This window comes from Sander vitreus, chromosome 18, assembly GCF_031162955.1.
Source record: "Sander vitreus isolate 19-12246 chromosome 18, sanVit1, whole genome shotgun sequence".
In the NCBI taxonomy this organism is placed as follows: domain Eukaryota; kingdom Metazoa; phylum Chordata; class Actinopteri; order Perciformes; family Percidae; genus Sander; species Sander vitreus.
The window spans coordinates 17,303,068-17,330,273 of NC_135872.1; the positions used below are offsets into that span (position 1 = coordinate 17,303,068).

The 27,206-nt window shown below is 41.9% G+C and overlaps 1 protein-coding gene across 16 annotated transcripts in view; it reads left to right on the forward strand.

Moving 5' to 3' along the window:
• The window catches only part of epb41l2 (erythrocyte membrane protein band 4.1 like 2), a 50,469-nt gene continuing 23,263 nt past the window's right edge, over nt 1–27,206 (forward strand). For 9 of the 16 annotated variants that reach the window (XM_078275115.1, XM_078275111.1, XM_078275119.1 and 6 more), the window contains exons 1-6: nt 2,654–2,790; nt 18,127–18,350; nt 18,520–18,717; nt 19,987–20,265; nt 24,450–24,554; nt 24,728–24,770. In XM_078275115.1, coding sequence (XP_078131241.1) covers nt 18,141–18,350; nt 18,520–18,717; nt 19,987–20,265; nt 24,450–24,554; nt 24,728–24,770 — 835 coding nt within the window. In that variant the 5' untranslated portion in view covers nt 2,654–2,790; nt 18,127–18,140. Of the gene's footprint in view, nt 84–2,652; nt 2,791–14,476; nt 14,676–18,126; nt 18,351–18,519; nt 18,718–19,986; nt 20,266–24,449; nt 24,555–24,727; nt 24,771–27,206 lie in introns of those variants that run through there. The other 7 variants (XM_078275124.1, XM_078275123.1, XM_078275125.1 and 4 more) reach the window with 4 other exon arrangements.

Consider the following 27,206-nt stretch of genomic DNA (forward strand, 5'->3'; position numbering starts at 1 on the left):
GTTCTCCATTCCTCTGTGTTTGTGTGTGCACACTCTACTGGCCTGCTGTGCTGCTCTGCTGGATCCATGCTACTCTACTAATGGTGAGTTCACTAAAACACACCCTACCTGCTGCAAAATTGATTATTTCTGCTTAAAATCTAATTGTTTTTTCTATTGACAGTTTTTGTGATAACATATTTTAATTAGTATTATTAGTAGCCTATTCCACTCACTCCACTTTCTCTTATAGTTGTTTGTATTTCTCAAGTATACATTGGGAATGTGGTTGTTAACTCCTCCTCTTTTGTAGATGTCAAATCTCCACGCTGCCTTACGCTATAAGCCAATTACTTGAGCTTCTCTAATCTGAGTGTGGGTGTTGGTGTATACAGTAGTGTGTGTGTGTGTGTGTGTGTGTGTGTGTGTGTGTGTGTGTGTGTGTGTGTGTGTGTGTGTGTGTGTGTGTGTGTGTGTGTGTGTGTGTGTGATGAGTAAACAGTCATAGGTGTGTCTTGCCTTAAGAAAGCTTAAACAGAAAGATACTCAGAAGTTTGTTTGTTTTGCATAATCACATGTGTGGCAACTGCCTAGCACCTCACATACTATGAACTGCTTCTCACAATGGCTCAATTGTCATGTGTTCCACGTTAATTAATTAGAAAACTGCATTTGAGCATCTTAATCCGAACCATAATACACGTCGCAAATAAATTAAGAATATGTTGAGAAGAGAAAGAATAACTGTGTTGAAGAAGTAGATCAACACAATCAAATGATCAATTATTGTGTCCATCATCATCAAAGATTTTAAGTGTGATATTTTTAACACGGATGTTAAGCATCAGTTGCTATTTTCTAACAATTTCATACCTTGTACATATATTTTTATTTCCTCGGTGCTCAGAAATTAAAACTCTTTGGCTCAGTGGGTAGAGCAGGCGCACAAACCCAACCGGTCAGAAGTTTGGGGTCACTTAGAAATTTCCATTCCACTCCATTCCAGACAGAATACCAGCTGAGATCAGTTGCATTGTTTAACCAGGGCAGCAGTTTTCAGATTACATTATGTGCTTACATAATTGCAAAAGGGTTCTCGACTGTTGTAGACAGAAGTGGCTGAAGACGTCATACCCAAATAAAAAGTGGTACAGCTCCCATATACTTTGACACTCTGGGGTGTGCCTGATATCATTAGAAAGGAAACATTCTCAAGTTTTTGTTACAAGTGTCAGGGTGATTCTAGGCCTTACTGACAGAGTTACAGAGCCTAGAATGGAGGTTTTTTATTTCCGTCCAAGTCATACATCTGTAAAATGATTAGAATACACTGCTGTAAACACATCTGACAGGCAACAGACAACACAGGGCATTAGCCACATGTCTCAGCTTACTACAGAAAAAAATCCAGAAGCCAAAAGACTCAAAAATGTTTTTTTTTATTTCAATTTGAAAGGTGCAAAGAAAAAAGCCAAAAAACTAAAAAATACAACACTTCTCAAATACACAAACACACCCACACCAATCACATCTCAATGATATCAGGCAAACCCCAGAGTGTCAAAGTATATGGGAGCTGTACCACTTTTCATTTGGGTATGACGTTTAGACCAAAAAGCATGGATTTCAAGCGTTTCTTCAGCCACTTCTGTCTACAACAGTCGAGAACCCTTTTGCAGTTAAACACATAATGTAATCTGAAAACTGCTGCCCTGGTTTAAAAAAAAAACAATGCAACTGATCTCAGCTGGTATTCTGTCTCTAATGGAGTGGAATGGACATTTCTAAGTGACCCCAAACTTTTGACCGGTAGTGTATATTTAGAAGTTTATGCCTCGACTCAGAGGTCTAGGGTTCGACTCCGACCTGTGACGATTCCCTGCATGTCTTTCCCCTGTCTCTCCCCTTTCTCACCTATCCTGTCAATTAAAGGCGGAAAAAGCCCCCAAAAAAAATCATCAATCAAAAATCATCATCAAAAAAAGAAAAGAAATTAAAACCCTCCTATACTGTGATTTACAGAACACCAAATTACCAAACGTAGCTTCATCAAGGGGTCACTGCTGACAACCGATCATTAATATTCATATCACTGAACTAGATTGTTTCTCAAATGCGGGGTTGTACATTATTCGCAAATATGCCTATTTTCAATTTTTTCAAATTTCAGAACTGGCTGAGAAAAAAATGGTTAGCAAAGTCAAAGCAGAAGAGATGAGCTTCATCAACTTCTATCAATAAATAATACAAGTAAAGTTGAAAAAAGTTTGAGAGGCAATATGTCTTGAACAAAAGGGCAAAGATCCATTAATTTTCAATTAATTCCAGCCAGAAATGTATTGATTGATTTGAAAAACAAAAATTGTAACCACCTTTCCAATTGTAACTACAACTGTGGTCACAAAATTCTGAATTTAAAATTTTTAGAAAAAATAAAATAAAAACAGTGATCACCATATTGCAGTGATGCTATTCGTCCTCTAGAGGGGGCTGCCACGCTAGCACTGCCATATCTGCATCGAACGTCCCTCCCTACGCGAATGGACAGTGCGGGCGACCAATCACATCTCAGGATCTAATACAGTGCCCTATCTGAGCCAATGAGAGACCGCTAAAAGATGTTTTTTCACTGTATTGGGCGGTTCTTGAAGATGATGGATACGTCTGCTTTGAGCCCTGGCCAGATTTTCGGTGTGTAGTGGAGATTTTGGAGGCTGAGATAGTGGGACGTACGTTATTTTTTGGAGGAGAACACAGTGAGAGGCCACGTTTGGAAAAGTTTCCCACGCGCATCGTTGAAAATCACAACAGGTAACGTTTGATTTCACCACCTTTTAAATCACGCGATTTAGCTATACATTGGCGATTGCTTCAATGCCTTTTGGGTATTTAGCGTTTTTAATGTCGATTTTGTTGCCGTATGTAGGTATAACGTTAGGTGCACAACCTGCACTAACAACCACAGTAACCAGAAGCAGTTTTCGAAATGGTCAAGCAAACCGCACACTTCCTATTGAAATCCGTTATCTGGAGTCGCAGTCATACCTTCGATATAATGCTTTTCATGGCGACTATCTTCTTCACATCATATAAACTACTTTCATGTCCCGCTTCATCTCGCTCGGATGGGTTTTATGCGGTTAGCATCAGAGGTTTCGTGGAGACACTTAACGTTAGCTTAGCTAGGTAAAACCAGGGTAAATTACATGTTTAGTTAAAAGCCATTTTCTAAATGAATAGACCCCGGTCCGTTGCTGGTGGTGGTTGTATTTCCTGGTGTAGCTAGGTGAATACTACTGCTATGTCACGTTAACGGTGAGTTAACGTTGGCGGTTTCTTCTCCTAATCGTGCACTCGTTACGTTTGAAGACCGTTCAAACATCCGTCACAGTTTTGGTGGGACGATTCATGAAGCTGTTTGTTAACGCCGAGATAACAAGTCACGTTAGTAGGTGGTTGTTTGAAGGCATCAAGCTGTTTTACAACATTTAATTTAAAGCCGTTTTGTCTGTCGTTGTCGCGTGTCCGTTTCCTTGTGTATAGACAGTGCTTCCTCTTTTAGCAGTAACGTTAGCAACACTGGAACACGTTTTACTGTTATGAAGGGATTCGTTTCATATGGTTTAATTCTGGAAAGTGGTTCACACAGATTTCTGGGAAAGGCAGTCCTATTTGGCTACGGAATTCCAAAGGGGTTTCGTCCCAGGTGGGACGGTGGCAACCGAGATATTCAGAGAGCATCCACCCGAATTAAGAATTAACAGTATTTGTGGAATGGTATTATCCATTAACAATTAGTCTGTTGTGTACCTTATTGATTATTTTAAAGATAATATAAAAAGGTTGAGGACATCCCATACCAACTTATCAGAGCCAAAACTGACGTGTTAAAGCCTTTTAGTTTGACTATCATCCCGAAAACATTAGTATTTAATTTATAAAGATATGAAACTGAGAAAAGTAATCAGCAAACCTTTTTTGCTTGATAAGTGGCTCAAATTGGCTCGAATTTGACCATGTAACTAGAAGATGATGTTAACCATACCATGTATGGAAACATTTCTGCAGTAAAGTATTGATTTTAACGGCTTTAAATGGATTTAAAGCCGTTAAAATTGAAATTGAAACTAAGTTTGTTTCAATTTTGACAGGTCTGCCTTTGCACCACCACAGTTTCTGTCTTTCTTTCTCGTCATACTCTTACCACTACTTATCTGCAGACAGAACTGTGTGTACTTAACGTGTGTGTATATTTATTCCCAGGCGGAGTATTAGAAGTCATACTTTGTTTGACAGATGTCATGTTTTCTAATAGTTCACCGGCAAATGGGAAGGCTGGCAGACACACTGGACTGAGCTTAGATTGTGATGACGTGTAAGAAGTCAGTGGCAGTTGGCAAACATATATTTTACATCGACGTAATTCAATTTTGAGGAACTAAATCAATGTATGTATGGTGCCACAGTCAGATGTAATGCAGTTTGATACTCCTGCTTTTGTAATTCAGAGTTTGATGTGTGCTGCAGCATTACCATGCCTGAGAACAACAAAGACAGACTAATATTAGGGCTATGCGTCTAACAATCACCCTTACGTGTGTGTGTGTGTGTGTGTGTGTGTGTGTGTGTGTGTGGCTAACTACTCATTAGTTTAATCAGCACAACTCGGCTCTGGTGCCTGCCGCCTTCTTGTCTTTTCTCCTCTGAGGGAATGGAAGGTAGGTTAGACAGAAATGGAGGACATCAGGGCGGGGACAATGTCATCGGCTGTGGTGATGAATGTGGGACTTCGGAACTACGAAAATGTCTATTCATGCTTTTATTGTATGTCATTGTAACAATTGCATTGTTTTCCATGAAAAATGAGCACAAAGCAATCACCAAGTCACATTTCTCCTCCTATGACTTCCAAAATACACAAGGATACCTGCTAAAGACCGTAGACCCTGTTTGACTTTTCATAACTATTTATTCTAATGTGATGGGCATAAACTATACAACGTGACATTTTTTTACACATACGATCTTTTTTTTTCTTTTTTTTTCATGTAAACCCATCTCTATTTTTGTTTGAATATGGAGACAAGACTATAATCTTTCTGCACATACCCGGTACCTAAACCTCTCTAAGAGCCCAATGGAAACCCTGTGGAATTGAACAAGTTGCATAACAGAGTCAGCATCCATCCATTTAGCCACACAGCCAGCCAGCTAAATATGAATTTCTTCGTTCTGTGTGGATTTCTGACTGAGGCATATATTAAACAAACAGACTTTTCTAAGGTTTGTATCCAAATATTCGAAGGTCTTTCGGCGTTACGAATGTGTTCCCACTGATCAGTTTGTGAATGGAGACAAATAATCCAGTACAACGGCACAAACAAACTAAGCACCCGGAAATGACCATAGTGTTAATTAAATACACCCCTCTCTGCAAAGTCTCAACAGCAGTTGAACATTGCATGCTTCACAAAGGTATTATTTTCTGCAGCGCTATTGTGTGATATTGTGTTACAGGTGTTCAGGTTATTTAGCACAGCCACACATGTTGGGTGCGCTTGGAATCAAGAACAAGAAAACCCACCTCAGTATAGGTTAAAGCTTTCATGATACATATACAGCCTCATAGAACAAATAATATGCATAGGAACATGGGAACAGGGACATTTGGGTGGTCAATGTGCAGATTAGGGCTGGGCGATATGGAGAAAATCAAATATGATATTTTTGACCAAATACCTATCGATACAGCAACGATGTTGGAGGGTTGCCTATTGGTGCTTTCACAAAATATTTACACAATGAGATTTTTGATAAATAATCATCAGTAATGTGGCTATAATGACTAAGTGGGTAAAAGGCAAATAATAGAACAGTTACAACAGTCTGGTAAGTTCAGAAAATGACGTCACTTTACTGTAATACAGCCTTTAAAACCAGGAAAAGACAACACTTATGCCATATTACGATATCCAAAATCTACTCTCATATCACGATATCGATATATTGCCCAGCTCTAGTGTGGATACACACAACGGCCATCATGAAAACAGATATTAAACAAATATTCAATACTCAACATAGTACTAAGCAGGAAGGACTCTTGGTTTGGTAAGTTATTAGGGAAATCCAGCAGTGAGAACGTCTGTCACGGTGTGTACAGTTTATCTATAATCATCAGCGCCATGTTCATTCTCAGACTCTCAGGATGTGGAGAACAGTGGCAGCTCTGTCCAACCCACTAATGAGAAGCCTTAATTGGTTGTTCTGGTGGGAGAATCTGCTCATTAAAGGAAGCTGGAACTAAGTCTGGGTTAGCCAGAATGTGTGCATGATTTTTCTCCCTCTCAATATCGCAGTTGTTGGGCAAAACCATTTGTTTTTGGTCATTTTGGCATCTGTGTGTTTCATGGAATTCTTTTTTTGTATGTATTTACAGTGGCTTGGTTCTTTCTAACGTCACAAAACTTGGGTGTCAGAACTGTAGAAATTGAATCAGAAGAATTGATAAAATCTTGGAAACGGGTGTTGGCTATAAATAATTAGGAACAGTAGGTATCTTGCTTGCGCTGTGAAAGAAAGGACTAACTTGTCACTGTCTTAAGGGGACAGTATAACGGAATCACGCTTTTATTTTCATATTTTATAACTTAGATGTGTTGTCACACTGCCGCATTGGTTTAAGGAAAACTTTCATAATGCACGTACGGTACTCTGTACTTTTCTCTCACTCTCTGAGGGGCGCATGGGCAAGTTGGACAGACACAGAGAGACAAAAACAGGAAACCAGAGATGGAGTGACAAAATGAGAAAGGTGGGAATACAGACACAGCAGCGAGGAAGTGAGAAGAGTTGGACACAAGAGGAGAATGAGAGACTGAGTGAGAGCGACAGAGAGTGAGAGATATTGCTTAACCATTCGGAAAGGCTATGGGAACGTGTGTGTGTGTGTGTGTGTGTTCCGACACACAGCCCTACTGTCACATCAGATTGAGTGCTGACTGTGTTTTTTAGAAAATAAGCATATACAGAGAAACGTAATTCTCCTTGAAGCTGTCACCCATGTTTCCTTCTGAAAAAGATTGATTACAGTGTGGATTACTAGCACATCTTATCTTCAAGTCCAAATCACAATTCAAAGCATTCATCTCCTCACAACAATTACTAAAGGTGGACATATTTTACAGTGTAGCAGTCAGCCGTGACCAGCGGGTGTTAGCCTCTAGCTTTCAGAGCCGCTCGGCCAGCGGGCACCACAGGACTGGCATTCATGCAAAGAAGATCAGAGCGGCACGGATGAATGGAAACTGTACTGCAATGTTCAGCTTATTACAGCCACAGAGACAGTGAGGGAAGGAGGGCGGGTGAGAGAGGGTGAGGGTGGGGAGAGTGAAAGGGGGATAGAGATGTAGAGGACGTGTGTGTGTGTGTGTGTGTGTGTGTGATGGAGGGGACAAAAAGGGAGAGGGAGGGAGGGAGTGTAGTTTCTCTGGGTAAGAGGGTCAGCTAAATGCCAAAAAAAATTAAACGTGAAAACTAGAGTGTAGATAGTAAAACAAACTTTATTGTAGCCTGTAAAGTTGAGAATAAATGTTATCTTAACTGCGTTGAACTAACGAGCTTAATCTAATTAAATAGAATAGAGTTTGATAGTGTGTTTGTGGAGATTAGTCTATTTTTCTAGTTTAACAAGAGGGCCTATTAGAGGAGAATAGAAAATCCTTGTGTTGAAGGGTAACATTTTACATCAGAGAGGGTCGCATAAAGAGAGGGCCGACTGCCTTCACCCACAAGTGACCAGCTCTGAAAGAAGCGATAGAATAAAAAACAGAGAAAGAGCGTGGGCCTGTGGCTTTGGCAGGGGGCCAAACACAGTTAAAAACAGATTAATCAGCATAGGGTCACATTCTCCCAGAGAGAGGCTGAACAGAGCATGGCAGGACGAGGCACAGCCTTCATCTTTTAAAGGCCACATCTTTGTGAGCAACAGGAGGAAATGTTGGCGCTGAGGTTTAGATCAGCAGAAAAACGGCTCATGTTGTGCTATACTGAGATCAGATGTCAACATCCCTTTATGGTATTTGACGCAAGTTCAGGATATCAAGATGAGATGGTTAGATGGCTTATTTATATGTGACAAGACCATAAGAGGACAGCAAACACACACCAAAAGTGGGATAATGGACCTACAGTAATGTCAAAATAAATGAATCAAAATTCTGTACTCTAAAACGGCCAACTCCAAGGGCTTCCACTAACGATTAAATCGATCAATCAGTTCAGTTCATATAAAATGATAGAACATAGTGACACATTTTAAATTCACTCATTTACTGATTGATGACTGAAGGATTCTTTAATCATTTCATTCATTTAACCATTTGTGCGTTAAAGGCACACTATGCAAGATTTGTACCTTTTTAAAATAAGAGCTTCGAAGTCATTGCGATGGTAAACAAACTCGTAGTAGGGCGAATCATCCCGATAGCAACGCAGCGGTGGCGGGACGCTGCTGGCCAAACCAGCAATGCAGGTTTGAGAGATGGCGCCCTGCCAAAATCTCGCGCGAATCACAAATTGCTTTACTGCTATCGGTTCTGCGAACATCCGCTACACCCGCCAGAACCTTTTGGACATCGCTGACCAGCACCAGATATCCATTTGGAGTGTCTTTCATCATACGCACAACATCCCAGACGACATAGCGAGACCGCCGGGCTCTCATATGGATTGTTTCCGGGTCTAGGAGGCGACGCAGACGGAGGAGGGAGAGGAATAGCGGAGCCGCAGGTCCGGTGTTATGCTAAGGCTACCATAGCACACACGCCATCTCTACCGAGCCTGTATCTCTCCAGCGCCAGATCCCTGGTGCATAAAACGGACAACTTGGAATTACAACGCACTGGAAATCACTATGTTTGTGACTGCTGTGTTTTGATTATCACTGAAACTTGGCTTCACCCGGGGATACCCGATGCTAGCATGCAGCTAGCAGGCCGCGCTCTGCTCCGCTGGGACAGGACTAAGGACTCCGGTAACAGCAGAGGTTGGTTCTGTATGTACGTGCATGAGAACTAGTGTAATAACGGGACAATTATAGATAAACGCTGTTCCCGAGTACATGTCTGTAAGATGCCGGCCTTTTTTTCTACCGAGAGAGCTAACGGTAGTGATCGTACCGGCTGTGTATATTCCACCCGACGCCAATGTAAACGCGGCGCTCTCTCTCTCTCCTGCTGAACACCATAAACGAACAGCGGCGGGCCCACCCCGACGGTGTTCACATAATCGCAGGAGACTTTAATAAGGCCATCTTGAAGACTGTACTCCCGACATTTGATCAACATGTCAAGTAAACTTGCTTGCGTTCTGTGTTGTATGTTGTTGCGCTTGCTTGTTGTATGTCAGTTTTTACACAAAGTTGTTGATTCGTCCATTGTTGATAATAAGACCAGTCCTACGGGGGAATCAGGCCGTGAGTGCAGAGACGGCTCTGCGTGAGTGGTATTTACAACCGTAACGTGAAATAAAAGTACTCCACAGCGACTCTAGGGGTAGCTGTTTGACAAAATAACTGAAGCTGCTTAGCATACCTTTTAACTTCATTCATCATGTGTTGAATATCCATTCGTTGGTTCATACAGTCGGGCTGTCACAAAAGTCGGGAAGGGAAGAGAAGTGGGGAGCACAGAGGAGGTGGGATACCAGTGCGCAGCGATAATGAGGAAGGGATGAGGGGAGGAAACGGAAGTGAGAGGAGTGTCTGGGGCAACAGGGTTGAGATGGAGTGCAGACCATCTAACTTGTTCTCATTAGTAGCCTTTGAGCAGCTCTGAAGTTTGTAAAACATCTTAGAGTGTAAAGAACCCAGTGAACTGTGTGTGTTTGTGAATGAGGGAGCGGGGGGGGGCAGAAAGCAGGGTCAATAGACAGTTTTTTCCCACAGGTCAAAACTACGAGAATACCTATTCAGTGACAGAAGTTAGTTAACTAGGAGAAGGGGTGTAACTTGGGCTCTCTGTGTGCCACGATGTAGCCTGTGTGTGGGAAACACCCAAATAGGGGTGTGTGTGTGTGTGTGTGTGTGTGTGTGTGTGTGTGTGTGTGTGTGTTTTCCTTATCCACAAATGTTCAGAGAAAAATTGAGATTGTACGGATGTTTTGCACTCTGTCACTTCCTGTTTTTATGTTGACAGGTTCCTAATGAGAGCGAAGGAGAGGGACGCAGATACTGAGATATTACGTGTGGCTAAAAATGAGAATTGAAGACAAAGATGGAGATTAACCGAGCGAAACGGGAGAAGCCGGCTTTAAAGTTGCCCCCTTTGCCACACTTCCTGTTTCCTGGTTAGGGGTCAGGGGGTCACCGGTCTGGGATTAACTGATACTAGGCTGACTCTGTCTGGTCATGTCATTGACCAAATGCGGAGAGCCGGTTGCGGCAACATATTTCACATAATGTGACTTTAGAGGCGACGTGTCCTCACAGTAATTGAGAAAAACCGGATGATGTTCAGTAATGAGGACATCTTATGACATTCACAAGGGGAATGGCTAATCTTAGAGTACGGGGTAAAGGTTAGTAGTTAGAAAATGTCAGGCAGCTCTGAGTTGGTGTGTGTCGGAGTACCTTACATTCCCACTATTGCATCACTGCTCCTGACCAAGCTTGCTACTTGTTGCATTATATTTACTGATGCAGCTATAAATGCATGGTCACATCCTAATAAAGGTTCTATTTACTTGTAGGGGTTTCTTTTCCTCTGACATTGTGATGTGCTTCTCTGATTAATCGCTGTGAAGCAAATGTAAGATGTGATCAATCGATCAATCACCTGCAGAGCTAAAACGAACCCGATGCCTCTCATCTTGTTACTAAATGATTACATATGTGCCATTAATTCTAGGATGTGGCGCCACCTTCTTATTTGTTGTGTCCTATTAGTGACATTAGTCTGGATAAGGGTGATTTATTGTGTTAAGAAATCCAGTTTGCTCTTAAAAATACCATGTTTCAACAGTGTGCTAACAGATTTGAAAGCTCTCCGTCTATCTGTGCCTGAGGGGTAGGATGTTCACTTCATGTGTTTTTACTTGCTTGCTTCACCAGGCAGCTGTAATAGTGAGCATCGATGGCTATAATATAATTTTGTTTTGCCAAGGCACCTGTTGTTACCACCCTCTATGGGATGTATGTTGCCATAGTAACACCACACCCACTGCTACTCTGGAGAGACCACGGCGAGCGTTTTTTTTTCCACCACGAGTTGCACTGTCTTTCTTTCTCTTTCACATGCTCCCTCTTTCTCTCCTCCCAGATAATGCCTGCTTTCTTCCTCTCTCCCCTCTTTTTCACTCCCTGTCTCTCTCTCACTCACTCACACACACACACACACACACACACACACACACTGCAAACTGTATCTCATGTGCATATGTGAGACCGACCCAAACTTTCGCTCTTTATCGCTCTCACGCACAGTCATTCTCTCACACACACACACACACACACACACACACACACACACACAGTCATTCACACAGACAGGGCACTTGCGCCTGACTGCTTTAATCGTTGAATAGGGGAGTTTAGCAGCTAACAATAGTCATTATGAGCTTACCCATTACACACACACACACACACACACACACACAGACTTATATTGCTAGAAGGTAGGGTTCATAAAAATGTCGTGGTATTATTTAATCTAGTTGTAGTAGTTGCTAATACATTTCTTTTTTCATCCAACATTTCCCACAAATGTATTTCATAGTGTTTACCAATAATGCAAAACTAATTGAATGGAATTTTGTTCTACTTTGCAATAAAAGCATTAGCAAAATAGCAAGACATAGCATCCATACATATCCATATTAAAGTGATGATTATTAGTTATAGTAGCATAGAGCGTCTTGGTGTTGTTGAAGAGTAAAACTCAATTGGTTCTGCCACATAGTTTTGCAGCTGACAATAGCAGTTATGACCGTAATAATACGGTAACAAAAGTAATGACATAGTATTGGTCATTTAAACATACCTTATGAGCTGACCGTTCATTTAAGCTTAGCTCAAACTGAAGGCAGCAAAGAGACATAGTTTGTGTCAGTGCATGTATTCTTTGAAGGCGGGGAAGTGTTGAAAGCAGGTGTAGCTGGGAGAGATGGACGGAGACTGAGAGGAAGATGAAGGGATGAATGGATAGACAGGCAGGCAGACAGACACACAAACACACACAGGGATTATCCTTTGTGTAATCCGCAGTTTGAGGGTCAGAGTGCAGTGTAAAGGGACAAGCATGGTCAAATTTTTCACACCGTGTGTGTGTGTGTGTGTGTGTGTGATCCCATAGCTGGTGTGTATATCAGTGATTTTGTGAGTATGTGCCTACATGTGTGTTTGGTATATGTGCCTGTGTATGCATGTGTCATTGTGTGACAGATGGACAGATCATACAAGAGAACAGCACAGATTAGGATTCTGCACTCTGCGTGTGTGTGTATGTATGTGTGTGGTTATTTCAAAACCAAACTGGGAGCCAGTAGCTGTCAGCTGTTGGACCGTGGTGGCGGTCGTTCAGCATTTGGGATGTCCCAGTGCGATCTGCTGGATTGGAGTTTTAATTCATTAGTCTGAGCTGAATGATGGCCAGTCGATTTCCAATGTTTATTGGAACCCTTTTGCCCTTAGTGTTCACCAACTGTCAAAAACAACCCTTTTAGCTGAATTAAAACACTAACTGTTTAACACACAGCAGTGACACGAACAAACGGCAATTAATAATATCCACACTGACAGCAAACAATGCAGCTTTAGGGATACATGGGTTATTTTGCATCTATTTCAACAAAGTTTTACATGTAGACTACACCCCTGAAGTGCTGCTGGTTACAAACTGTGATTGAGGTTTAATATACTTTTCAGTATTTGGGGTCTTCGCTGTCGGCAGTGTTGTGTGTGGCGTGTGTGTGTGTGTGTGTGCGTGCGTGTGTGTGTGGGACATGCACATGCACATGTGTACACACACATCCCTTGAAAAGATGTGTATGTTGTGGTATAAAAACACCTGTAACTACTTTCACACACAAGGCTGGTTAGCCTGTTTTCAGACGTCTGAATCACTGCCCACTTCTCAAATTTTATCAAGCGGTTTAGAGGTTTGTGTTGAATGAATAGCTGTATGGTTGGAAATGACATCGGGCCAGAATCTAAACAAGTGGGATGGTTTTGTTGTTCTCTGCCCTTTTGGCTTTGTGAATAGTTCATCAAACCCTCTCTCTGGTACTTTGTCCAGTGGGTTGGAGGGTTGCAATGGTTGTAGTTGTTGCAACATACTCGCTTGATTGTTCTGATGGAGGATCAAGTATTAGAAGCCGAGAAGCTTGGTTTGAAAATTCACAGTGAACAATGAAGTAGCTCAACGCACTCAACATGGAGCAACTGCTACTACTACTAATGACATAGAGCGGACGGATATCATAAGTATCATTTGCAGGCCTGCTGTAAGCCAAGCACCCTGTTCAAGTGGGTGTGGTGCATCAGCAAGGATGAGAGGAGGGAGGGGCAAGTAGCTGCTGCAGTTCCTGTACGTCCAGCAGCATGTAATATCTGCTTTAAATCTGATGTGGTTTAAAATGGGTTTAGGCACGGTAATAATCTCCATTGTCACTTCCACGCTGGTCCACTAATCTGTATTTTTGCTGTGGTAATCTCTTGTCTCCATGGGGATTTATTGTTGTAGGCCATGAATGTCGTTGCCATGGAAACCAGTTCCTCCCCTCTCTGCCCCCATTCTGCCCCTTAGATTGAGTTTTCTTTTTATTAGACTGCGAGTTGTCATATCTGCTTTATCGGATAGTAACCGAACACAAATGCGAAAACCATTAAAGCCAGTAGGTTAACTCTGTCTTTTCTCTCCTTTTCTTGCACTTAGTCTTGTGTCTGTCCTTCCGTAAACTTTTATCTCTGGGCCACAGGCCAGGGCAGGAAGTTGTTGTTACTATGACGACAACCCCTATAACCCAGACAGCAATAAAGTTGTAAGTGGGAGAGCGTTTGTATCGTGTTTCTTCCCTGGTGTTATTGTCTGAAAGGTCTCTGTTTAATTGATTATTTTATTTAGTAATGTTTTCTTTCCTTAGAAGATGTAATTGCAAAATATTGCAGGCCAAAAACGTGAGGTAATGGCCGCTCAGTGTTGAGGAGATTCCCTGAGGGATTTTGGATAGTCCATGGTAGTATCCATTAGTAATCTGCCACAGGAGGCATGCACACTGGGTGTGGTCTCTCTCTCTCTCTCTCTCTCTCTCTCTCTCTCTCTCTGTCCTTTCTCTCTCTCTGTCCTTTCTCCTTCCTCCATCTCTCTTCCTCCAGCACTCCGTTTGCCTGTGCTCTGCTCCTCTCTTTCACCCCCCCCACCCTCTCGTTCGCCGCCCTGTTTCTCTGAGCGATAGTCCCGAGGGAAGCAGACGCTGAGCTCCGAGAGAGGATGGAAGAGAGAAAATGGCAATGACGGTTTGTAGGGCAGACATTTTGCTAAAAGGTGGGAAGTGAAGGAAAGACAGACATAGGCAAGAGAAAAAGAGTAAAAGAAAGTGAGGACAAATAGAAGGAAAACGGGAGGTGAGAAGAAGTAAAGAGAAGAGGCAAAAAGGAAAGTTACAGGGGGAAAAAAAGAGAGCAACAGAAGCAACGATAGGTAAGGTCATTAGTTGTGTCCATCAGTTCATTCAACCATTCATTTGAAAAAAAGTAACGGGTGTTAGAAGGCTGGATTTAGTGTCTTGTGTCGTACAGCAGTAAAGCCTGAAGGAGCTGTTTACTAAGGCAAAGATTAAAGAGTCCAGTCATTGTAAATCCCTGTAGAAGTTACTTTTTCATCTTTGCTGTGACGATCATATGCAACAGCTGTTCATCGGATACTTACAGCAGGAGGAATTTGTGTCAAGAAAACATCATATTCTAATCTGATTTTGAGTTAAGCAAATAATAAGATTAAAGTAATACTAACTAAAACTAAAATAAATACTGATAAGCTGCTTCCAAGAGCAAGGGCCGGCATATATGTAAGCTTATAGATAAGATGAGGAGGAGAGTCGAGATATGCTAGGTGAGAGAAACCGATGGAGAGAGGAAAAAAAGCATGTACCCAAACACAGAAATACTTCGTCTGAATCAACTGGCAGGAGTAGTTGTGTGTCTTGAGTTTTTATCATGAATCTGCAGGCCTTTCTCCTGCCTATTTGGACAACTGGGTTACTTGAACGCTGCTAATTGACTGTGAAATAGTCGGAGAAAACAGCACGACAGTTAGGGGTAGTACTCGCCTCTAGGCAAATGTAGAGATACTTTCATGATGAAACAAGAAAACGCATAATGTCTGGAAATAGTTCAACCCCTTTCATACAGGAGAGAAGTTTATGACGCAGTTCTGCTGAAAGCATGTTTTACCCATTCATTAAAAAAAAAAAAAACCTGCTGTCGCATACTAGAATACTGTACTGTGATGACAGCCCCCAACACTGACTTACATTAGATGCTATGCAGATGATTTTACTGTCACAAACCATTCCGTGTGTGCATATGTGTTTATATGAAGAGACAGAAAATACTAATATCACTGGTATTGTTTATATGGACTGTGGGAAGAAGAGAGGCAGGGGAGGGGTTTAGGGGGAGATAATGCGAGCGGACGATTGGAGGGCTTTGAAAGGGGGCCCGGAAGAAAGGGATTGGGAGAGGAAAGAGATGAGTGCAGAGATTTAGTGGAAAAGAGAATGAGGAACCCTGGGCTGGAGAGTAGAAGAGAGAGAGAGAGAGAGAGAGAGAGAGAGGAGAGGGTGTGCTAGTGCTAAGTTGTGAGAGAGGTAGAACAAGGTTCCCGGTGGGGGGGGAAGAGAGAGAGAGAGAGAGAGAGAGAGAGATGGTTTAAAGCAGGCCTAAGAGGCCGTGACGAACATCTTGCAAAAAGCTGCACTCTGATGCCAACTCACACACGCAGATGCTCTGCTAGCTAGTTCATTGAGAAAAGCAGTGTCTTAGAGGAGTGGGAAATGCAGTAAGTAGGTACTAGCGGGCCTGTTTTGATGACTTGACTTAAGGGCTGGACAAATGAAGGAACAAATTGGTGATGACCCAAATCTATCGTTTCATACACAGGGTCAAAAATATGCTCAAGTTTATCTAAAATGTATTTGGATGCACAGATGGCAGCCTGCACACTTTCGCAAAGTATTGCACATTTAAAACCCTGTGTTACAGCTACACTTTGGTCAGTGCCAAGGTGGTTCAACATGGATTAAACTCAGCAGAGTCACCAAGATGTATCCTCTTTGAGCCATGAATGTCTTCATATAGATACTAGATATAGATACTTTAAGTGAAAATGTTGACCTGCTGGTGGCGCTAGATGGAAAGTAAGGGATCACCAAAGTCGCTAGGATTCATCCTCTTGCCATCAGAAAGGACTGTTGCAAATGTCAGGGTAATCCATCCAATGGTTGTTGAAATGGACAGATATTGCCCTGCATCCCTACAGCCACACTGGTTAAAAAAATTATTTGCGACGTGATTTGAATATTTATGTTATGCTTTAATAGGAACCGAAGGACTTGGGGCCGAGTACAGTTTGTTCTGTTATGTCACTGGTCAGTTGTATTTGCATTTTTTCTCCTTATCTGCACAAGCACACATAGTATTCTATTGCCTCTCTGACATTTGCACACACCTACATACACCTCTCTCTATCCACCCCCCCTCACTGCCTCATTAGCCGATCATGCGTGAGGAGACCTGTACTATTTTTACCCCCGCCCCCTCCCTACACACCGCTGCTGCACTGTGGATGTGTATGTGTGTCCGCTCTTATTGAAGGTGGCAGGGCAGAAAAGAGAGAGTCTGAGAACTGGTGAGATGGTTAGAAAGTAAAATGCATGCAACGTAATGAATAATTGAATTAGGGGGAGGGGAGCCAGAGAGACATGGTGTAAGGAAAACGGGCTGAGAAAGATTGAAAAGACATGACACTGGCTTAAAGGTATATGAATAATGCTTAACCCTCAGCCTGCTTGTGTAAAACCACTCAGGAACACACACACACACACACACACACACACACACACACACACACACACACAACACACACACACTGTACCAAAGCAAAGCAGACTATGTAGGTAGACACCCTCAGTGGGCTGGTTTGCACATTATGACCTCAATGTCCCCGCAAGACCGCCATGGTCATCTAGTGTTATCAACAAATTAGTGTCATGCTGAATAACTATGGCTGTGCCTTGATAGGGTGTGTGTGGACAGCGCTGCCAAAGATATTTGGGTTGAAGTGTGTGTGTGTGTTGATCACAGCTGCAGGGTAAAACCAATGACTCAGATATTAAGAATTGAGTAATTTCCCCTCATAGTGTGTGTGTGTGTGTGTGTATGTGTGTCTCTCCTCGTGACCAGCTGTTGACCCAGATGAAACTCGTTGTATGACATAATGACATCCTCAACTCTGTTTTTGTGTTCTCGTGTAAAAAGGACTTGGATGACTCCAATCCAAGAGCTAATGTTTCAAACAGATATGAGCTCATGTGCTAACAGCTATGAGCCAAAGGGCCAGAATCAGATAACTAACAACCCTAATATATTTCATATTTGTGTCATATTCCCCACATGACATGACTAAAGGACCTATTCACTTTATATTTCCAGAGATATTTTTTATATTGGTATATTTGTCTACCATTCTGTCTTACTCCCATTGTAGAAGGAAACATTGATCACTCTCAAAAAGCCATGGGACCATGTGGCTCATTTATAATTTTTTTTTGATTTTATTCCAGACTAAAATTCAAGTAAGAAAGAATTTATATTTGTGCCACATTCAGTGGGGCAGTCTGATTTTTCTCCAGCTCTTGGTGATATACCAGCAGCCAAAACAAAATGCTATCATTAAGATATGAATATCACAGAATATAAAAAAAGAATTTCTGCACAAATCCTTTAAGATCCAATAAATAATAAACCTAAATATAAGATATGTCTCCATATTCATAGAAAAAAAAAAAAAATACTCGCACGGAATACTTTTGTCACTATGTGATACTTTAAAATCTGACGCTCTTCCATCGCTCTTCTTCCTCACTTTGCAGGTTGACCTGTCACCATGACAACCGAAGCGGGCTCTGAGACGGAGGTGAAGGAGAAAGCCGAGGAGTCAGCCGCTCAGCCGGACCAATCGGAGAAGGTAAAGGAAGAAACCCAGGAAGTACCCAACGCTGAGGGAGAGGAGAAGGAGAAAGAGAAGGAGAAAGAGGGGAAAGGAATAGCTCGATACCTGCCAACATGGCTTAAGAAGCAGAAGTCTCAGAGCCAGGTACAATTCACATTATAGACTTACTACAGTATATTGGCATGGCGGATCAGAAAACCTTGCTTAAGTTATTAACATAAGTTATTATATTAAGCAGCAATCGTTTTATGTTCCAGTCATAACTGTTTTTAACAGATTTTTAATGTCTGTTCTTTTTTTCTGACCCATGAAGACCTCGCCGACCAAGGAGGTCCCACCCACAGAGGAAGCGGTCAGCAAGGTGACACAGGAAGAGGACGGGCCTGCCCCAGAAGTCAACGGTCACGCAGAGGAAGAGGAGGAAGAGGAGGAAGAGAAGGAGGCAGTAAATTCAGAGCAAGTGAAGGAAAAAGAAGCAGAATCTCATTCCACCGCCAGCGCAGACACTGAGGTATTGGTAGGACGTAGCGTCATTTCTCTCCAGACGGCGTCAGTACACATGCTGGAAGATAAAGTAGACAGGGGCAGTGTTTCCTTCAGGATTTTTAGCAGTGGGGGCAGGTCTGTCCCAACAACAACCCCCCCCAAACACAGCACAGGCTGTGCAGAGTTTTTAAGGTAATGGCAAAAAAATAGCCTGTAATTGAGTACAAATTCACTTGATTATTAATCAGCTTTCATGCCAAATCATATGGTTTTCTTGTGGCCCAGTTGCATATGTTCTCAGTACTGGTCCGCGGACCAGGGTTTGGGAACCTCTGTCGACGTTTTCATTTAACTCTCAGCATGAAAGGCGAATAAGTGAATTTCCCAAAATGTCGAACTATTCCTTTAACATAATCATTTGCATATGAAGAGGAGAATCACTGCCGGTGAAAGTATACTGCAGTAGTTTGGCCCACCTATAACCATACTGCTTTTCAGAAGACATGCATATATTTAGTTTACTCTGATTAAACCAAAGGAAATGTGTACAGTACGTAAATGTATAAGGAATGGCTTGGCCATTCAGATTCTATTGTGAATAGAGCTAAAAGAGTTTGATTGTGGCATTATAACTGACCTTATTTATTGGCAATATTGGATTTATAGCAAAACTGCTGCGAGTTAGTTCGTAAAGAGAAACTACCAGACACAGTAAGCTGGTGAAAAGTATTTTTGCATAAACAGATGTCCTCCTTTGTCAGTCAGCCGCATATTGTTTTGCACACACCGACTTCAGTTACTCATGCTTGCAATGAACAACAAACCTAGGGATGAGAGGTTGTTAGATAGTCAGATAGCATCTTTCACAATGCTCAAATCATGTAAAGGCACGGTAGCACACACCGACTGTTTAAAACACACACCTCTCTCACACACACACACACACACACACACACACACACACACACACACACTGCTCCATCCAGTGATCACATCAGGCCACCCAGGCCCACCCAGTGACATCAACATTTCAGTAATCAGGCCAACAGAAACGCCTGCCGTTTTTAAGAGCAAATTCAGACTAGAAGGGGAATAACGAGAGAGAGAGAGAGAGAGAGAGAGAGAACAGTCTTCCCTGTTACTTACTTTGGACAGTCAGATTTTATGTGATTTCCTTCGCTACTAAACAAATGATGACTTTTTTACATGACAGCCACAGTGGGGAGCCCTGTGTGTAACTGTGGTTTGATATAATTGTGTTGTTCTGCTATTTTTCCTTTGCAAACTCCGATAGCCTGCCAAGGAGGAGAAGGTGGAAGAGAGTGCTGAGAAAGTTCCAGACGAGACCACGGTGACAACAGAGGGAGAGGGGGCAGAGGAGCAGAAGAAGGAGCAAGAAGGAGAGGAGGAAGAAGGAGGAGGAGGAGGAGGAGGAGGAGGAGGAGGAGAAGAAGAAGAAGGCCACACCTCAATTTTCCAGTCTCCTCTTCGTCTGGTGAGGAAGACCAAGATGAAGCTGATGGCTTGTCACGTGGCCCTCCTGGACGGGACCGACTTCACCTGCGAGGTGGAGGTAAGACTTTGCCAAAACTCTGAGGCGGGTTGCTGTGATGCTGCTGCCACGTGTTAAAGCACATTTCCTTAACATCTGTTTAGATCAGAAAAACAAGTGGATAGAGGTTAGTTGTGTTCCGATCACATTGGATTTAATCAATGTGTTATGTATACAAAATTGCGGAATCTGTTAGAACATGGAGAATGTTTGTAGTTCTCCACTTTAATATTTTCCACTTTGAAGTGTCATGATGCAAGATAAAAAAAAAAAAAAAAAAGAATCTCTATAACTAATCTGCGTTTCTCCATTTGATGCGGCCACTTCAGTGTATGAGTGACCGATTAGACACTGACATACTGTGCATTCTGTAATGGGAATCGATGGGAAAATCACCAGGCTGTTGTCTTTTTGAAGGTTTCAAGTAGCTACTGACGGAGATTTACACATTGTCCGTCTTGTGTCCTCTTGCTAGTCGAGTAGGCCACACGTGAGTGGCAGTGTGTCAATGATGCAATTGCTAATAGGATCAGATTTGGTGTGTGTGTGTGTGTGTGTGTGTGTGTGTGTGTGTGTCTGTGTAAGTATGAGCATGGGGGTATTTAACTTTTAGACTCAAAGTGCAGTTATGGCAGAAGCACCCGCTCACATTGTTTGGGGCGTGGTTTAGGGGATAAATGCAGAGCGCGCTACAGGGGCTTGTCTGGTGACCAGAACACACACACACACACACACACACACACACACACACACACACACACACACACACACACACACACACACACACACACACACACACACACACACACACACACACACACACACACACACACACACAGAAACCCAGAAACCTGGCAGATTATGGGGGTCCCTCCAGATTAGTTTCCTGCATCTGTTACTCCCTCACAAGCACGTGTCCTTTACCCCTCTACACACAACATCACATGCTGGTGTCACAGGTTCTGTTGTAACCATTTATTATCAATAGTGATTAAAACTATTTCTCTAGTAGCTCCCTGAGTGACAACCCCATACATGTTTTAATTTGGTATTTACTTTGCTAAAAATCTAGTGAGAGAAGAATAAATAATTTGACGAGAAATGTCTCTCCACTATCGCTTATTATCTGATGGTCCTTTTTTACATGAGTGTTTTTCTCATTATTTCCACATCTTCTGGTTAAAAAACTTGTTTCCCAAGCAGCATTCACTTTTTATTTTTTATTTTTTTTAAGCAACACTCCTCCTCACATTCCCACACTCGCTCACATTCAGTGGGAAGCTGCCCAGAATAGCCACCTTCCAGGTCCACTGGAACTGTTAACAGTTAAGTGCCTGGTTCAAGGGTCTCTCGACAGAATAGGAGCATTTCAACAGGTCTCGGTTTTCCCATTTGGTTTGGGGATTTCAACTGGCAACTTTACCACAGCGAAACCCCTTTTACCCTAATCTACAGTATGCCAACGCCCAACAGCGTGCCTGTGAGTGTCTACGGTTGTTTGAACACTAGCTGCTTTGTCTCACAACCGAAAACGCTGATACTGCGACTAACTATTGTCTCTCTCACACACACACACACACACACACACACACACACACACACACACACACACACACACACATCCACATCCACATCCATCCCATTCTCCACACACTCACATAGTTAGGTCGCGAGAGGGAGAGATGCACAATGCATTCCAGAGATTAAATTTTCTGTTTTGCCCAGCAGGCCTCCAACACACACACACACACACACACACACACACACACACACGCCAGTTTCTACTCAAACTCTTAACTTCTATTCTTCTATTATCCATCTGTCCTATTTATTAACCAATGGCATCACATCTATTCCAGTGTAATAACTTAATGCATCTTTTATTAGTTGTAATGCCCTGAATGAAAATCTTGTCCAGAGGTTTTCTGCCTCTCGCTGGATTTCATAGGAGAGTCTTAGTGTCACATGGTCTTAATGCTGTTTCTAAGAATTCCATTAGTATTGGTTTCAGCAGGATTTTGGTGTCACACGGTTTAAGTACCGTTACATAGAATTCATTAGGTTTCAGACATGAGTCAAGACACAGTTGCTTTAGGTTTGATGCATAGAGCAGTGCATGTTTACACAGAAAAACAAGATACATCTTAGCCATCTAGCTCTTATATGATCGGTTTATGGTCTTAGACTTCTTCATGATATTCAAATTAATCCATTCGAATGAATCTCACGTTTCGAGCAGTTTGGTTCTTGGTGACTGTAGGGATTCAACTTTTCGTCATTTCTGTTGCTTGGAGTACAGGCTGTAAAATGGGAAAGTGTTTAAAAGCCATTTTTGTACTGTATATTAGAGCCCGACCGATAAAGGATTTTTAAAGCCGATATCGATACAAATATTTGGTGATTTAAAAATCCGATATATCGGCCGATATATATATTTTTTTTAAATCCAGGAACGCGTAACAAAACAAACAGATTTCCCTAACATTAGTTATTTTAACGTTATTTATGAGCCCTCACTAAAATAATATGATAATGCAGTTTAAAAATAAACCTGTGTGTTTTATTGTCACATCGGAACAGAGGAACATCAAAATATATTCAAGTTCTGATAAATAAAATGTATAAAAATTAGGGCAGAAAACAGAAACACCGCAGCAGCTAACGTTAGCCTACCGCTAGCTAGTAGCTGGATTAAACACGGTTACAATGCTGACAGCTAACGCTAAACGGTGTAAAGTGTGACTGTATTTTACTGTAGAGGATTCAACACCGGGATGCAATGTGCCGCTGCCGTTGTCGAAAAAACTCAGACGGTGCGTTCAATGAAACTGGTAACCTACAGCCTCGTGGTGCATTCAAAGTTGTTGTTAAAGGCCCTTTTCCCATCTGGTGGTTGTTTTTCTCATTCAACAGCAATTTACTAGTGAAATAAGTTATAGTTATTACATTATTATTATTATTATTATTATTATTATTATATCATTTCATTTTGACCATATGGCCTTAGCAATAAACAAGCCGTTCTTTAATGTCACCAACTGTTGTTTAGTACCCTTTTTTTTTTTTTCTTTTTAACTTTCTTAAAAAGTATCGGTAAAGGCACCGGGCAAAAATTATGTATGCGATTAATTTAGATTAATTAATCACAGAGTATTTAATTCATTAGATAAATTTTTTGAATCGATTTGACAGCCCTAATAAAAATACAAACTTAAGATATGAAACTTAAAGGTTTAAACACAAGTGTTGCCAACAGGGACGTTGTAGAGCGCCCTCTGGTGGACAAACTATGCAACGCCAACACTCATAACATGATTGAAGGGTGTTTCGTCCATTTTTATTTTATTTTTTTAAATATTCATTTTTCGGCCATTATAAATGCCGATACCGATAAGTTTGGAAAATGCCTAATATCAGCCAATAATATCGGCCCAAAGTCGGGCTCTACTGTATATAGTCAATAGTAGATCAAAGGTCCTGATATAGTAAATTAGTTAAACCTCTCACATCATAATGTCTATGTGACAGACATCCATTGTTTAGGTAGTGCCTTGCTTAGAGGCAGAAAACCAGACACAGAAACCCTGAAAGGTCACATTCTCACATTCTTCGGGCGTTCAGAATGCAGTGTGGCGCATGTTCCCAGCTGTCCCCAGGACAAGAGTGTGTGTGTGTGCGTGCGTGCAGTGTTAGACTGAATCCGCGCTGACAAACGGAAAAGAAACGAATATTATTTAATTCTTTCTCATCTTTTCCCTTTTCCACCCGCTCTCTGTCTGACCTTCTGTCTGTCTAAAGGGCGCCGTTGTGTGTTTGCGCGCTCGCTCGCACATTGCATGCATGGATGTGTGCTAAATGTCATTGTCATAGTTGAGTGTGGAGGATTTTAGGACTAAGGCCCCCAGCGGGCCCATGAAGGAATGTGTTGCCCAGAGACAGATGGAGAGACGGAGAGAGACAATAATGGGACAGATGTAATAAAACGGAAGAAACAGAGATGCATTGATAGAGGATTGAACGGGAACTTTATAAGTGTCTCGCGAGACCGTCCAAAATTAGTTTTTCTTTTTACTAGTGTACTCATGTTCTTGCAATCATATTTGGAAACATCATTTTGTGGATTTCTTTTATTGTTTTCCCATCAAAATGAACAGTAATGTACGAACTTTATTCTTGTGTTTGAATCTCTCTCTCTTTCACTGCAGAAACGTGCCAAGGGCCAGTACCTGTTCTTTAAGGTGTGTGAACATCTTAACCTGATGGAGAAGGACTACTTTGGACTCTCATACACAGACAGCCACGAACAGAAGGTATGCATTCTCACACATGCACAGGATGCACTGTATGCCAAGTAAGTCCGTAATGTAAACCTATAGAAACTGCAGACACGGACGTCTGAATAGGGTTTTGTGACAGTGTTTCATGATTGAGGTTAACTTTCTTCCTGCTCTGTGTCTCACCGCCTCTCGCTCGCTCCCTCCAGTGTTGGTTGGATCCCACTAAGGAAATCAAGAGACAGATACGCAGTAAGTTTTGTTTTTTAAACTTCCATCCATCCATCTCTGCCTGCCTTAACAAGATGTTTCACATCATACAGGGACCCCAGCTTCTAAGCCAATAGGCACTGACTTAAATATAAATACTGAATTAATAATAGGGTCCCCATATTTAAGGAAAAACAAACATCACATTTCAGTCAAACAAAGCCGGAGACATTCGAAACAAAACGACAGCAGCCTTGCCAGAGCCGGCAGCGTGGTAGAGGTTGCCAAAGTGTGATCACCCTGCTTCATTATTTATCGATCCCTTTATTAACTGTTGTTCGTTTATAAAGGCGGGGCGCGGTGCGGCATCTCACCTTTTGTTGATCGACGGCTATCAAGTGTGTGCAGCAACCAAGCACAGTTAAAGCTTTGTTTTATTTTTGAATGCCCGCCATGTGCCCGTACCACTTAAAAAAGGGTATCCTCCATTTGTGATGACATCGGTTACAGAGCACAATGTCAAACGGGATCTTGTTAGAATTTAGATTATCAGGTTGTTGTTTCTCCAGTTTAGTCATTTCATTTGTTAAGGATTTAATGAGAAGTTGTAGTATTTTGTGATTGGGCTGTTTTTCTATTATTTGTTGCGGTCCTGTTATTATTTTCCTGAGGGATTTTGAAGAATACGCCAAGAACTCTAGCTTACTTTTCTTAATGAAAAGCTTTACTTATTTCCTTTTGCAGTTTCTTTTTGCATCTCCCTTTAACAGTATAAGTCAAAACAGGCTTTAGCACACAGCCTAGCACTTCAGGTTGCACTTTTTAGGAGGAAGGCTTTGTAAAAACATATAATTTTGACTCCTAAAGTGTGTGTGTGTGTGTGTGTGTGTGTGTGTGTGTGTGTTTTGACGTTTTTGTCGCTGTGTGTTCCTGTGGTTCACGGGTGAGTGGTATGCAACTAGCTGCATGTTTTCATTTGTGTACATTTTTTTGGTATGCGTGTGGATGTTTATAGTTAGAGAGAGGCTGTATCATGTGAGTAGGATATTTGTGTGTGTGTGTGTATGTGTGTGTACACAGACACAGCACCACACAATATATTGACACCATTCTGCTCTAAGCTACCATCACCACCCCTGCGTCACATACCGGACTAGGACCGATGAAACTTGAACCCCAAAATCTTAGCTATCTGCACAACAAATGGCACCAAAAATAGAGTCCCTTGTTAGATGTGACTTTGACAGATAATGAGAACAAGATTTCATCTCGCTCTCAAAGTCAGGCTGAATGTCCCTGGAAGCCAAGCAGCAAGGCCTTAAGGCCTTGGAGTCTGGATTTAGTCCAGGCAGTAGACCTCTCTAGTGCGTGTGGCTGATGTTAATGTTTAACAGCAGCACACATGTTCTCTCCGCATTCAAACTAACCTTTATGGTGTTGGGTGTCTCACCGTGCCGACACTGTTCGTGTCATGGTACATTTGCAGCCAATTCTACGCTAAAGTATAGGATCATAAGGGCAAGCATATTGTATTATCTATGGTCAAATTCTTTCATTTTTATGCAAGTCACTAGGGGTGCTACGGTTCACAAAACCCACGGTTCAGGTCGTGTCACGGTTTTAGGGTCACGGTTTTCGATTCTGTACGGTTGTTATTTTTTCTTTTAATCTTTAACACTCCAGAAATATACTTCAGCATATGATATATAGCTTAATTATCCACAACGTAGGATACAGTATTAAATAATTATATAGTTATATCATGTAATCATGCACAAACTGAATTTGACTTGACTTTAAGCCCATTATTGGGACCATCTCTGAGGAAAGCTAGCTGAGATGTTGATACAGCAAGAGGGAAGACATTGATGATTTCAACATGCTTTTCATTTATTTGGCAAAAAAAGGAGAATGTGTATTGCCATCTACAGGAACTTATGTGCCTTTTTAGCACATGAAGATTGAAATATTACAGAATGTCAATTGAAATAACTTGCATTTATCAAACTGCCAACTTCAGTGTAGCTCTTACAAAAATGTATCCTTTAAAAGAAAAAGAGAGGAACTCTTAAAGCGCCGTCTTTTGAATAAGTCAGAATAAATACGTTAAACATAAAAACCGTTTACATTGTTAGTTAATTTCCTATCCTGGCCTGGGCTGGGACACAGTCATACGGTTTGATAAAGTACTTATTGGACATATCATTGCACTTACAATAACGAGCGTAGCTGTCAGGTCCTCCTGTATACGTCTCATCTCTGTTTTTTCCTGCATCCACCGTGTGTGTGTGTGTGTGTGTGTGTGTGTGTGTGTGTGTGTGTGTGTGTGTGTGTGTGTGTGTGTGTGTGTGTGTGTGTGTGTGTGTGTGTGTGTGTGTGTGTGTGTGTGTGTGTGTGTGTGTGTGTGTGTGTGTGTGTGTGTGTGTGTGTGTCAGCCCCGCCCGCCGCAGAGACCCGACAGGATCTAAACTGCAGCCG